Below are 14,024 nucleotides of genomic sequence, written 5' to 3' on the forward strand. Positions count from 1 at the left end.
TGTGTGAAATGGACTGGTGCAAACATGCATGCTGACGTTTTGTCTGTCATATATTCACCCACTTTGTTAAGTTTGTTCCTTAAACTATTCTTTCATATTCATTAATTCATTATACTCATCAGAAAATGAGAAGCCGCATGCCGGCCCAGCGTGCGTACTGCACGTGTCAGTAACCTGCAGGGACGTATGTGCATCTGGGTCAAAGGCGGCTTTGCGCCAGAGGCCAAAGCCGGCTTTTTTTCTCCCCCCGATCCGGTCACCTGCAAACGCGACAGCCGATCTCCCCTCCCGAAAAACGCAACCCGCCACTCCCACGGCGGTTCGGATCGCGCTTTCGAACGAAGTCCAACGAAGAACCATATGGCAGGGAGAGCGATTGAGAATGAAAAGTTATCGCGTGAAATCCCCCTCCCGCCCTCATGTTTCCCCTCTAGCACTTCTGCAGTCGCTGGCTTTACATCCAAGCTTGTCCCCTGGAGGGAGGTCCGTGTGGAAAATAGACTCCAAACATGCAAGTAATTGCATTTCTGTAGGAAATAATAATAAAAAAATCACGCAGACCACACCTGCGCGTTTCCTGTGTTTCTGTGAAGCCAGCGTGTATGTTGGCCTAGTCGCGGTCTCTCTCTCTCAGAACACATAAATGTCACTTTATTTCATATTTTATTCATTTCCCAGCACTGCTGTTGTGCGTGTTATATGATCAAGTTAAGCTCGGTCAGGGTCCTTTGCATACCATAACCTTTTGAAATGCAACATTGCTATGCAAGTATATAGGCGCCATGTATATGCACATGCTCTGAGGCGCTTTGATATGTAAATGTTTGCTCTTTTTTAGGCACTTAACAACATGGAGGAAGGGCACCCAATTCATTTATTGTCTCATATTTATTCTAGGAACAAAAAGCATCCCATTATAAATTTAAAAAATGGAATAAAGTATACATACACGCCACAGACGTACACTCAGTGAACACTTTATTAGGTATTTATTAGACTTATTTTTTTAGACTAATTGGTCTCCTGCTGCTGTAGCCTATTCACTTAGAGGTTTGACACGTTGTGTTCAGAGATGCTCTTCTGCATACCACTGCTGTAATGTGTGCTTATTTGCATTACTGTAACCTTCCTGTCAGCTTCAACCAGTCTCGCCCTTCTCCTCTGACCTCTCTCACTAACAAGGCGTTTTTGCCTGCAGAACTGCTGCTCACTGGTTGTTTTTTTGTTTTTCGCACCATTCTCTACAAACTCTAGGGACTGTTGTCCGTGAAAATCCCAGGAGGTCAGCCGTTTCTGAGATACTCATTGAGAAAAGCATCGACTCCACCAAACATCTATCATGGCCCTTATTTAATGCTGATCTTTCACTGAGTAATGATCATTGCTAATTGGCAAAAAAAAATTGAGCAATTCTACTTTTGTATTTATGCAGTAAGCTCATCAGTATCTTCTTGTTGGATTCATTAGAGCCAATCATTAGCAAATGGCAGCCCATCTAGCACAAATTCATCTCAGCGCAGTGCATCATAACAAGGGTAAATAATCTGTTTTTCACATCCGTTCGATTCTTTTGGGTGGCAGGGATTTACATAGACGTTTTCCTTCAAAATTAAGTCGGGATACTCGTTTATGAATGAGGGGCGGGCCAATCCCAAGCTTGAAAAGTGCACAAAATAGGAAGGGAAAATAAAGGGCACATCAGCACCCACAACATTTGGGGCCGCATTAAATGAACAAATCACTTTCACCTGTGGCCATAATTTACCTTTCCATCGCGTCAGCCACTTTTTCCATTCCTGAGCCATCGCAATGTTTTTTTTTCTCTCTCCTTTTTCTTCTTAAGGATTTCAATCAATTCTCTCAGTGGAGATTTCTGCAAGGCAAGTAAAAAAAGAAAGAAAAAAAGATAACAACCCATATTAGTTTTTCTCCTTCGCTGCGTTCGTCTGCCCGTACTCTTCATTGCTTTCTGTTCCCGTGAAACTTAATCAACAGCTCAACGACAACATCAGCCGCTGTCAGGTCCCAAGCCCAGCCGCAGTACTGGCTGTGTGCCACCAGGGGGCAGACCGTAAGGGGTTTCTGCTGTGTTTCGTGGCTCGGTGTGTAAGTCGGCAATTGGCTGAGGAGGCTGCAGACCAGGGCCTAAATTTGATCCAGTTTGGAAAGGAAAGGCGACAAACCACTTCCCTCTGAGCTATCTCTGCACGATGCCGGAGATTGGTCCCACAGAAAAGAGCCACCACCCAAATATCTGCAACTTTACAGTATCTATTATGCAGAGTGATAACTACAATGCTGACGTTTCGACTGGTGTCTTCCAGAACGTTCTCATCCGGTAACTTCTGGTCGCGTTTGGGGTTTGCCCTTCAGTGCCCGCTTTGGGAGGCTGCTGTGGATGTTCTGCCTGCTATTCACTGACACCGGAGGGCTCTGGGCGGGTGAGAGAGGGGGACGGGGCGGTGAGTGAGTGTGTGTGTGTGTGTGTGTTGGGGCAGGGAGGGGGGTGAGGCGGAGAGAGAGCCAGTCCGTCAGAAAAGCGTTCGAAAGCTGCGACCCGCATATTACCCCAGAGACATCACGGATGCAGATAGAGGCCGCTCCCCGGTGAGGGGTCTCGATGCGCTGACCGATTGGTGCCGTGACATTTGGCGAGCAGGTGGATGACAAGATGAGCAGCGGGGAGAGAGACGGGCGGGAAAACAAAAGCCTTTTTCCGGAGCCTTCCGACGAGCGGGTGTCACAAAGGTTCCGTCTCCGATGCCCGGGCGCGGAATAACAGCGGTTAGGATTGGAAAGCTATCAAAATGTCAGCCGGTTTTGATGAGTTCCCTTCTCTCGGAGCTCAAGGACCCGGTTGGCGTGCGTCTTGTCACACCCCCAGCTTCCATCACCAGCCCCATCACGCTCCAAAATGGAGGCCCACATACACCTGCCCTTCACACACTTTTCATGTCACCTGTTGGGGACAGGCTTAGGTTCTGGCCGAAGCGGGTCTGGACTCTAAATAAAATTGATTTAATTGATTTATCCAAAGCGACTTAGTTGATTAGACTAAGCAGGGGACAGTCCCTCCTGGAGCAATGTTGGGGTTACGGGCCTTGCTCAAGGGCCCAACGGCTGTGTGGATTTTATTGTGGCTACACCGGGGCTTGAACCACCAACCTTCCAGGTACCAGTCATGTACCTTAGCCACTAGGCAGAAGGCCTCTGTGAGCCGTTCGCTCCCGCGAGGTCAGAGGTCAGGTTTCTCGCAGCTGAGGAATGTTAGTGGCTTGGCCAGTCACAGGGGAGGGTGTTGCAGGCACTGCACAAAAACACACAGGTTCTGAGCGCTCGCCATGGTGGGCTGAAGGTCAGTGAGGTAAAAAGGCCACGCCCCCCTGCCAGGTTTCAGTTTCCCCTGCGCGCCTGGTGTTTGTTTCCGGAACGTTCTTTTTGTTTTTCAAGCGTGATACAGTTGCGTCCTGCGAAGAGCTCGATTTAGATTTAATCAAAAATATGTCCTTAGCTTTGCCTCAAATTAAATAGAGGAAATATGATTCTTTATTTTCACAAGCTTCGGTTGTGTTTGGCATTGGAAGTCGCCAAAATTTTTTACGAAAGCAAGTAAATGTAAATGGATATTTATAGATGAAGGATATTTCAGAAGGATATTTTTATACAGAAGTTTCTGACCTGCTGACTTTACAATCTAAAGGGAAATTCACAGTTTAAGCAAAAATTTACATTAAAAATGAATAAATTAATTATTTCAAATAACTCCAAATGCTGCTTGTACAGTCTTATGTTTGCTCACCAAGGCTTATGTTATGTTTCCAGAGGATGTATACATGGACACAATAATTTTATAGTGTTCGTCCACAATTATATTTAACATATATGTTTTTATATTGTGTCCATACTTCTAATTGGTCAATAAAAAAAAAAGCATCTGGTAATATGGTAACACACGTACAACCTCTGAAAACATAATCTCACTGTACAAGGATGTTGCTTTTAGAAGTAAGCAAGGTATATTTTCTTGCTTTAAACCACAAACCCACAAGTGGCCCACTACCAACTGTTGTAAAGCCAGCAGATCATCAAAAACTTCTGTAAGTATCTGAAATATCATTCATCACACACAGTAAACTGTCTTGTCCAATCAAAATCATACAGAACTGAAAAAAACAAACTAACAAGTAAAACAAGTGAAAAGTGTAGAACTTGCCTTTACTTGTAAGACAAAGTTAAGGTCCAATGTTGATTGAATAGGCTTCAGGCCAACGCTGTGTACAAATGTTGATTGAGTGCAAGACTAATGCTGTTCCGTTCCAGCGGCAACAAATATGGCGTTTGAAAATGATGCAGTGACTGGCTCACTGCAAACAGAAACCGGGCTGTATAAATCGCCCATTTTACAGGCCTTCACGATGTGCTTATTCCCGTCTGCAGGGCCCGGAGCTTCACAAACGAATTCCTCCATATTTAAATTTAATTGGATTGTTTATCTTGACATTGCGGCGGTTAAGAACAAGACAACCACATCATAAGTGATGGACGAGCTGCGTCTGAGTCTGACGATATAGCGTAATTAATGCGTGTTGCCGTGGTTCCCGCAATAGAGCGGGGAAATTATCATGTAATGTGCTGCCTCTGCAAACCCCCCCCCCCCCCCCCCCTCACACACACACACATACACACACACAGTCTTCTCTTTATTAATCTACTAATTTCACAGCTGACACACCGATGATCTCACAGATACCCACATCCGACTGTATTCTCTCTTTTTTTGTTCCACCCTCCTCTGAAATAAATACGACACAAAGTGGGGAACGTTCGGAGCATATGTTTGAGGGCGAGAAGTTTGATCGGCTCGGCGGATTACGGCAGTGCTCAGAAGTTCTATCCCTTGACCTTGGCACAGCTGCTGACGGCGTTCGCAATAAGCCTGCCAGACCCACTATTCCCAGGTTGCCAGGTAAACCATATGGGATCAGCGTTAAAAATAATGCGCGTACAATTGCTGCCAAATCGCTACAGCGATCCATTTCTGTGTGGTATGGAAATATGCTTAAAAGGTTTTGTTTCGGGTTGGGGGGGGGTAGCTGTTTTTTTCCATTTTAAGTTAAATAAAACACGACTGCTTGAAGAACGGTAATCCGCTTTTCCTAACTAATCCGACTTTAACGTTAAATGCTCACCGAGGCTTGTATTAAACGGCAAATATCCGATCCCCAATCACTGTCTCCTCCTGCCGTTCCGCTCAAAAGGGGGCAAATTACACGTGTCGCCACAGAAGGGCATCAGGTCAAAAACAGCGACATCTCATCCGCTTGCTCTGTAGAGTTTATCGTACGCATTTCCTGAGGGATCACTCTCAGAGAAATCCTTACCTCATCTGACACCATTTGCTCATTGCAAACTACAATATGGTACACAGAAGTTGGGTCCTGACAGAGTATTAGCATATTTAAGCCTCCCTTACAGCTAACCGCCTTGTTCGCAAACTCTAACCGAAATGAGAAATGCGAAGGTATATCACCCTCTCTAAATGTTTTAAATGTTTATAAAAATGTCAGTTATATTGAATTTACATACAGTAGGTGTAGCCTACCTGGCCAAGGGAAGGAAATAGGACCATTCGCTTATTTTTCTCCTCTTTTTTCTTTTTCTTGCTCTTTTTCTCCACCCGTCGGGAGAGGCTAGAAAAAGCGGCAAGAAAAATAACTGAAGACTGGGAAAATCAAGAAGATGTGAATTAGGCAAACGGAATGCCCTTGCTCCTTCAAACGCCAGTTTGAAGCCACGTCAGTTACAGACGAAAAAATATTTCCGGCAAAGGAAAGATCGGGAGTTCCTAACTTCTACTTCTAGCTCGTAACATGGAACAATTTAACGGGTCGGAATGTCCTTAATCATGGCGGACCTCGATCGATTTCCGGGTCAGGAGGAAGGGAAGTAAAAAAGAGGAGGAAAGAACGCGATTGGAATGAGCCCCACGTGAAATTAGCGTAGCGGCAGCCGGCTGCATCACGCCGGCACTCTCCCACCTCACGCGGAGCGGGAGCTCAACCTGCATGCGCACACTCCAGATTCATGTCGCCGTCAGCAACCTTCGCTGTCATCTCCACCTCTGCGTTCCGTCGCCGAGGAAAAGGAAAAAAGAAAAGACCTGCCGCCTTTCATTACTCCCGATATCTCCATCCATCTCCGAGCAAGACTTGGGAGACTAATTAGGGTTAAAATGTAAACCCATTATTCCTCTCTGCATTGTGAGTTACCTCCAGCTATCCTGCAATTCAAAGAAACATTGGGTTTTAATTTTCATTAAGATCGGAGGGGCCCCGTAATGATTTGCACTGATGAATACAATTAGCGGAAAAGTGCTGACAGCGTCGCGGTAATTGGACTGTACGGAGAGTCAGCCCTAACCGGCCAATTAAAACCCGTTTGAAGTTAGCGAAGCGTCCCCTGGTTAATGGGACACCCTCCGCTGAGGCCGTGCTAAAGTGTGTCACCTTCCAAATTGGTCACTGATCCCAACTGCATGTCACGAGTGATTCATGAAGATGTTCTCGGAGTCTCCTCAAATCTAGGGTGGACCCCGGACGCTGGCTTTGGGGGTGGTGAGTCGTCCTTTTTAACGTTTGGAGGCGCCTGGCTTATCGTTGCTTCCGGTTTGCTGCACGGCGGTTTGTCTTTCCAATCCCCTCACGCATTTTTAATGCGTTTTGATTCCCAAGCAATGTTAGACTAAAGCTGGGTGACACCAACAGGCCCCGGAACGTCTGCCCTGTCACGAACGCAAATCAGATTCGATTTGGCGGCACAACAGCAAGACGAGCTGCTTTTCAACACAGATCCCGCCACAGCGGTCCAAGAGCACCCTGCCTTGCAGGGGTGAATTCGGAACTCAACAATCTACAGTATTTAGGAACCGGCTTTAAAGAACCCACAGTTGTTTACGCGGTTAAATTTCTATGAAATAATTTATACAGTCAAATAAATTATTCTTTAGATTAGTGTTATTTCATTCATCTAATTAAATCTGTATATTGGCAACTCCATCTAAAAGCGAGTGGTTTCATTAAATATTACCACATCACTTAAATCCAACATATTTGTATGTTATGTAAGTATATAGGGTAGCATAAAGTACCTAATTTGTGGTTCAATTTCTATTCATTAATTTATACAGTCAAAAAAGATTTTCTTTAGATTAGCGTATTTTCATTCATCTAATTAAATCCATATATTGGAAACTTGAGTAAAAGCGAGTGGTTTCATTAAATATAACAACATTTAAATCCAACATATTTGTATGTTGTATAAGTATATAGGGTAGCATACAATAGCTAATTTGGTCCACTGCAATTGAAACTGGTAATCTCAACCTGTTCTTTTCATGTTTTACCCACAGCAACTATGTTTGACACAAACTAGACATTCATCCAATAACATACAATATCTTAGGAAATTACAAATGACCAAAAAATGACCAGAAATTACAACAAATAAGCAATTGTATTGCACTTCAAATACGATAAGTGATTTTATTACATTTAATAAACCAAGTAATAAATCAAGAGGGAATTTTTTCAATTAAATCAATTAAAATAATTAGTTATTGGTATAATGGATCAATACACAGTATTATGCCAGTATCATTTCAACCCAAAGTTAAACCTTGGGGGGGATTAAATAGAATAGCCCAGTGCAAATAATGGCAGAAACTGTTTTAGGATTACTTAAATCTCTTTCCTAAATTGTGCCATTATCGCCGCTGATTGAGGGCACTGAATCATAAACAAGACAGTCGCTTTAATAAGTGTCCTATGGAACATCTCATGCATAAAGCTCCAGCCCAAGTGATATAAATCCTGGCAGACGTTTTACGAGCACTCCTCCTTATCCCGCCGACGGTGGGAAAAGAATTAAAAGGGAACGAAGCCCGCATCGACAGAAGCACCCGCTGCCACTCCGAGTCTGAAGTGCGTCTCATAGGTTACCCTCCAGAGGACGAGTATCGGCTGAATAAAGCCAAATACAAGGTCTGAAAACGTGGCGAATCAATCGCACTTCCGACTTCCGTGACACGGAACGCTTTGTAGCAGGAGGGAGCGATGTTTAAGGCACGCTTTGTAGTGGGAGGGAGCGATGTTTAAGGCACGCTTTGTAGCGGGAGGGAGCGATGTTTAAGGCACGCCTTGTAGGAGGAGGGAGCGATGTTTAAGGCACGCTTTGTAGCGGGAGGGAGCGATGTTTAAGGCACGCTTTGTAGCAGGAGGGAGCGATGTTTAAGGCACGCTTTGTAGCGGGAGGGAGCGATGTTTAAGGCACGCTTTGTAGCGGGAGGGAGCGATGTTTAAGGCACGCTTTGTAGGAGGAGGGAGCGATGTTTAAGGCACGCTTTGTAGCGGGAGGGAGCGATGTTTAAGGCACGCTTTGTAGCAGGAGGGAGCGATGTTTAAGGCACGCTTTGTAGCAGGAGGGAGCGATGTTTAAGGCACGCTTTGTAGCAGGAGGGAGCGATGTTTAAGGCACGCTTTGTAGCAGAAGGGAGCGATGTTTAAGGCACGCTTTGTAGCAGGAGGGAGCGATGTTTAAGGATGGGACGAGAGGGGAAATAAACAACAGAAAAAGCCAGACGCTAAGCTAAAGAGAAGGGCATGTTCTACCTTTTACAGGGGCGAGCTCAGAAAAGCCATTTCATTGGTTTGTACACATTTCGCAAACCCTGGGGCCATAGAGAAAGGCAGAGGGAGAACAGGGGGACATTTTGTACACTGGAGACTATCGGCAAATCCATGCCCTCAATTGAAAGTCACCTCGAGTCACCAGCAACACAACTGACAATCAAAGCAAGCTGAATTATGAATTAAGCAAGCGGTTTCGCCTCAGACAATCTCCTTTTTTTTTTCTTTTCTTTTTTTACCAAGAACACGCAATCAATCACGAGCAGAGGTCAATCATTCCCCGGTTAATGGTTCTCTGGTAATATTCTGTTAATATATTGCTGGTTATTAAGAATTTATACCGGTAATGTTCTGGCCTGATATAAAGTGGTGGGAGGAGGGAGAAGCGGCGGTTTTAGCGCAGACGGTAGCGTCGCGGTCGCTCTGCGACACCAGGTAATCCCAGGCCGGGTTTATATAGGGCGAGGTAATTCCCCATCTCATCTGCATTAAACCTTTACGGGCTCGCGGGGCGGCAGAGCCGATCGGCGGCGGGGAGGCCGCGGAGAGGTCGACTCAGGATCAGACGCAGTCGCCACGCCGCGCGTTCCTGCCTGGCCTCTCGCCGCGGTCAGCTGATCCCAGAACAGCTGGGCGTTCGGCGGGCACGAAGGCGCTTCCGCGACATTTGTGTTCTTTCCGCGATTTCGCCCGGCGAGGATCGTCATCTCGAAAATGCAACGTAAACCCCGTCCCACCCGGTGCGTCCCACCGCGTTCCTGTCAGCTATTGAAAAAGGATAGCGGTGGCTCCTGCCCCTCTGTCTGGCTCGGGGAAGCGAGTCGCCGGGGAACGGCAGAGCGGAGGAACGGGAGTATCACAGCCCTCGCTGCCAGACTGCCGGTCGGGGGTATTGTTCAAGCGGAGGCAGCCGTTTACCTGTAAAATGCCGTAATACCAACGGCGAGAGGGTGGGTGGGGGGAAAGTGGTCCCTGGTGAGATTCAGAAATAACCAATACCCTTTTCAGGAGCCGGATGCTTCCAGAAAACACACACATTCCGTGTAAATGCAGCCACTTATTGTTGGCAGGGTTTTTTTTTTCTTTTTTGCTGACAAATTTGTGTTATTGTTTTATTCGCTCTTTACAATGTCGCCGGGAGAGAAAGAAGGGGCTTACGTCACGTCGCGACGGATCTCCACCTGAGCAGGGCCGCCCCCGCCCCAGGGGTTTTGGGGTGTGAGCCGGGAACAGATTTCCGCGGAGGACACTCAACGAGGCTGTCAGGGGTTATTGATACCCCCCCCCCCACCCCAACCCCCCCTCAAGAGCAGCCAACGCATCCCCCTAATATATTCCCTGGCACTTACAGCCGGGCTAATAATGTTTTCCTCCACTTCCATTTACAAGTGATGTGTGTCCGCGGGATGGGAATCAAACGATGACAGAGGGCCTTTAGTTTCCCAGACAGCTTGAGATTTTTCCCCTATTTTTTTTTTTTCTTTAGCTGCGCCACCGCTTCAGGACTTAATAACTTTGGAGACCATTAACTTATAAGGGGTGCTAGGCCTCCTCAAGGGCCTATAATTGATCAATCAATAGTGGCCCCCGTGCAGGAGCCGGGAGATGTATTGCGCCGGCGAGGAGTCCATCTACTCAGCGGGCCTGCGCGCCTGGGACCTGTCGAGCCCGGCCATCTGTTTCCACCGCCCGCCCCAAAACGCCGTCTCCGGCCGGGCTCGCAAAACTGAGGAGAGAGGAGGAGGGAAAGCAGACAAAAAAACGTACCGTCGATTACACACGTCTCTCAGAGTCCTTTGTTTATTTAACCTTTATTTCACCTGGCTAATTTATTTAACAACAAACTCTTATTTACATGGACGGCCTGTCCTGGCTGCCCAGGCCCCGGCTTTGACCCGCCTGTTTGTTTTTGTTTGGAGGCAGACATATCGTCCGCCACGTGACGGATCCAGCGTTAATAATTTAACTCTGGCTGCCTCGCTGCCTGACACCAGGTCTCCGTGTCCCCAGATAGAGAGTTTTAAAAAGCTGTCTGTTATAATGCGGATTGTCACTCTCAGAGCATTATGGAAAAATAGGAAAAGAGGCTCTAGCATTATGTTATTAAACCAAACTCATTCAATTTTGGGAGCTGTAGAAATGGTTGGTTAAGCTGTAGAAATTCAAGAATACATTTCATTGTGTGGCAAACACAGGCGCGCACAAAAGAGGCTCCAATGTATTCCCTCTCTTCAAGCCTTTTGAGAAATTCAAATTGCTCCACAAATTATAACTTTGCTGGAATAATATTGACGGTAATTTAGAGTCATTACAGCCCCTGTTTTGTTGTTTATTCTCTTTATTTATTGCGAGGAAGCTTGGAAGCAGTACAAGATGTACGACAATGATGAGGTTATTACAAGGTGGCACTCTCCAGTGGCTCCCGGAGAACCGACTTCAGTCTTATTTTGCTTACAAGCGTTTTCATCTCCTTTTATTTTTCAGAAAAATTGAAAAAGGATAAAAAAAAGAAAAAAAAGTAATTCCCGAGAATAGTTTGCAGCAGCACGGTGCGGGCCTTTTTTACAGCATGCTAATTTCTTGGCACATTCCTAAATTGAATTTTAATTTCAGCTGTGCAGGTTTACGTCTCCAGACAGATGAGTCAATCTTGCTGAGTAATGTAATCTAATTAAACCCAGGTCCTCGGAGATTTATCCCAAGTTCCTCTGGACTGCCGCGGCCCTTGTGGCATTTGAACTGATTGTTTTTTAATGCCCGTTGCCACAGTGAAGCTTCTGCTTCATGCACCCCCCCCCCCCCCTCGTGTTTCAGTGATTGAGCCTCTCTAGCAGTGGGTGTCATGTGACTCAGTCATGTGATGCTAAGCACACTTCTGGGTGTAAATTTCTCTGGTTTCTGGTTTTTGTCTTCTCAAGAAACTTGTTCGGCTGAAACATTTTTGTCCACATTTCACTTTCGTACGAAGCGTCAGAGTCTCGTAGGGTAGCAGTAACAACTGCCGCCACCATGTGGCATACCGGCTTTCCAGTTTGCATGAATAGTTTTTGAAGCTTCTTCTTGTGGCCGTGTGTCACAGGACAACTGGAGTGCATCCCGATACTCAAAAAAATGTGCCCTGCCCCTCCCCAAGTATGACAAGACCAGTGCAAGAAAGGAGGATGCATTTTCGGGTATTGGGGAGCACTCTTGATTGTCCTGAGGAGAACCTTTCTTTCTTCTATCTATACTGGCTGGTGATGTCTGGTGAGACTCAGGGCCAGTGATAGTGTTACTTCAAGAGGCAGCATCGTGGATCAAGAAGGCCTCCTTGGTTGCAGAAACTTGTGTTATTGTGCTGATAACGGTGTCTTCAACAATAATAATATGTTCTGTAGCTGATGCTTTTATTCATATTTATTGCAATGTGGGGTTAAGGGCCTGGCTCAAGGGCCCAACAGCTGTGCAGAGCTTATGTGGCCACACCGGGGCTGGAACCACCAAGCTTCCGGCTCGCACTAGGCTACAGGCTGACCATTTGCTCAGCACACCCAACATGTCCTCCCACCCCCCATCCCCCCCAAAAAAACCGAGTGAACCTCGCACTGTCATCAACCAGAGCAGATCTCCGCTCCGTAGCGGAAGATCGAGTCGGTCTGACTCGCGACAGGCATAGCGAGGTGTCGCGAAACGACGGCCCGCGTGCGTCTTCCCCGCTTCCTGATTCGCTCGCGCTCCGCCAATCCGCCCCCCCTTCGTGATCCCGGCGGGCGGAGTATCTGCTTCAGGCACGGACACCTCGCGCAGACCCCCCCGATGTTCGCCGTCGTCGGGACAGCTGCAGCTGCCGCTCAACGCTGAGCCCCGCCGATGACGCGCATCAGGGGCCTCGCCGCCTCTTTCGGGCGGTTCAAGAGCGGCTTAGGTCGGCGAGCTTTTCCATCACTTATTCATCAGCGTCTGCGCACTCGCCCCGCGTTCTCTCCCGCTCTCCAGCCGGTTTTCATTTCAAATTCGGACCTGGACCTTCGCCCAGATGTGCTTCTTTTGTGAATGTGTTGTTGTTTTGGCCTCCTTCTCCCCTCCACTACCCTCACCCCCTCTACCCCCTCCTCCCCCCCCCAACACTATTTGTCTGTGTTGGCTCACAATCCGCTCCGAGGAGAGAACAGGAGAGGTGAGATTGGAGCTTTGCGTGCTTTCCTGTAGAGGATTCTTTGATTTATAAAAGCCATACCGGGATCGATAGCAAAATGAAACTAGCAGATCTTCTGGTATAAAATTCCAATCTCTGCACTCCTTCTGCAGAAGGTCGCTCCTGTGCAGAACTGAGGCATCACACCGTCAACTCTTTGAGGGAGGGGCCGTACTTGCATACTAAATTAGTTTTCCACAAACAGATTGAAGAGGCGGGTGATTTTCAGCTCTGCCCCGTGAAGCCAACAAGCAAGTACGCCTGATGAGGTATCTAACATTTACATTACATTACAGGCATTTAGCAGACGCTCTTATCCAGAGCGATGTACAATGAAGGGTAAATCAAACCCAGGGACAAGTACGTTCAGGACCCGAGAGGAAAGTGCAGTAACATCGAACATCAAAAGGATCCGTTAGTCGGGGGAAAGAAAAGCATTCGATTTTCATACGTCAGTCTGACAGTGCGCGATCGCGGGAGAGCTTTCGTTCGTCCGTCCGTTTGCCACCCACCGCCAGTCTGTTTTGGAGTGTTTACTCAACTCCAGTCCGCCACGACCCAGATGGTTAGCTTCTCCTTTCTTCCCGCTATCGTTTTAACAGCCGGCTCGACGCATTAAAGCGAGCGGCTAATGTAACCGTGATCGAAATGTCACTTTGATACGCCACACCTCGCTCGTTCAGGCCCGCTGTCCTCTCTGGCCTCTCCCTTTTCCTCCTCGTTTTTTTTCGTAAACGGTACGCTCGGAGGGGGGAACGGGCGAAGAACGGCTCCGCGTGTGCTTCGCCAGATGACAGAATATAAAAGGAGGGCACTTTCCAAAATTGGCCATTACGGTAAAGTGCTGCCCATGTGTCCATCTGCTGCCAAGGCATCGAGGAGGACAAGAGTGGATTCTTTTCTCTCTCTCTCGCTCTCTCTCTGAATTTTCACTTCAGCTCAATGATGCTTTATTGGCGGGGCAGTCAGACGCGTGATTTCAAAGCAAAGGCATAGCACGTAAAGTAGACATAGCATAACATAAGATATCGATGAGAACTGGCGATTCGACCCAAAGATGCTCGCCATTGTCCTACCACTGAAGTGCACCTAGTGCGAACAATCGTTTACCTAAAAACTAGTATCCAGCACCGTATCAAGCCTGGCCTTGAAAACCCCCAGAGCTT

At 47.1% G+C, this 14,024-nt stretch overlaps 1 protein-coding gene across 2 annotated transcripts in view; it reads left to right on the forward strand.

Moving 5' to 3' along the window:
• LOC133139064 (chemokine-like protein TAFA-2) overlaps positions 1-14,024 on the forward strand; it is a 117,947-nt gene that overhangs the window by 78,840 nt on the left and 25,083 nt on the right. The window contains exon 1 of one of the 2 annotated variants that reach the window (XM_061258340.1): positions 6,420-6,614. The exons of the other annotated variant lie outside the window; for it this stretch is intronic. Coding sequence (XP_061114324.1) covers positions 6,536-6,614 — 79 coding nt within the window. The 5' untranslated portion in view covers positions 6,420-6,535. Of the gene's footprint in view, positions 1-6,419; positions 6,615-14,024 lie in introns of those variants that run through there. 2 annotated transcript variants of the gene reach the window in all.

Source organism: Conger conger, chromosome 10 (assembly GCF_963514075.1).
Source record: "Conger conger chromosome 10, fConCon1.1, whole genome shotgun sequence".
NCBI lineage: Eukaryota > Metazoa > Chordata > Actinopteri > Anguilliformes > Congridae > Conger > Conger conger.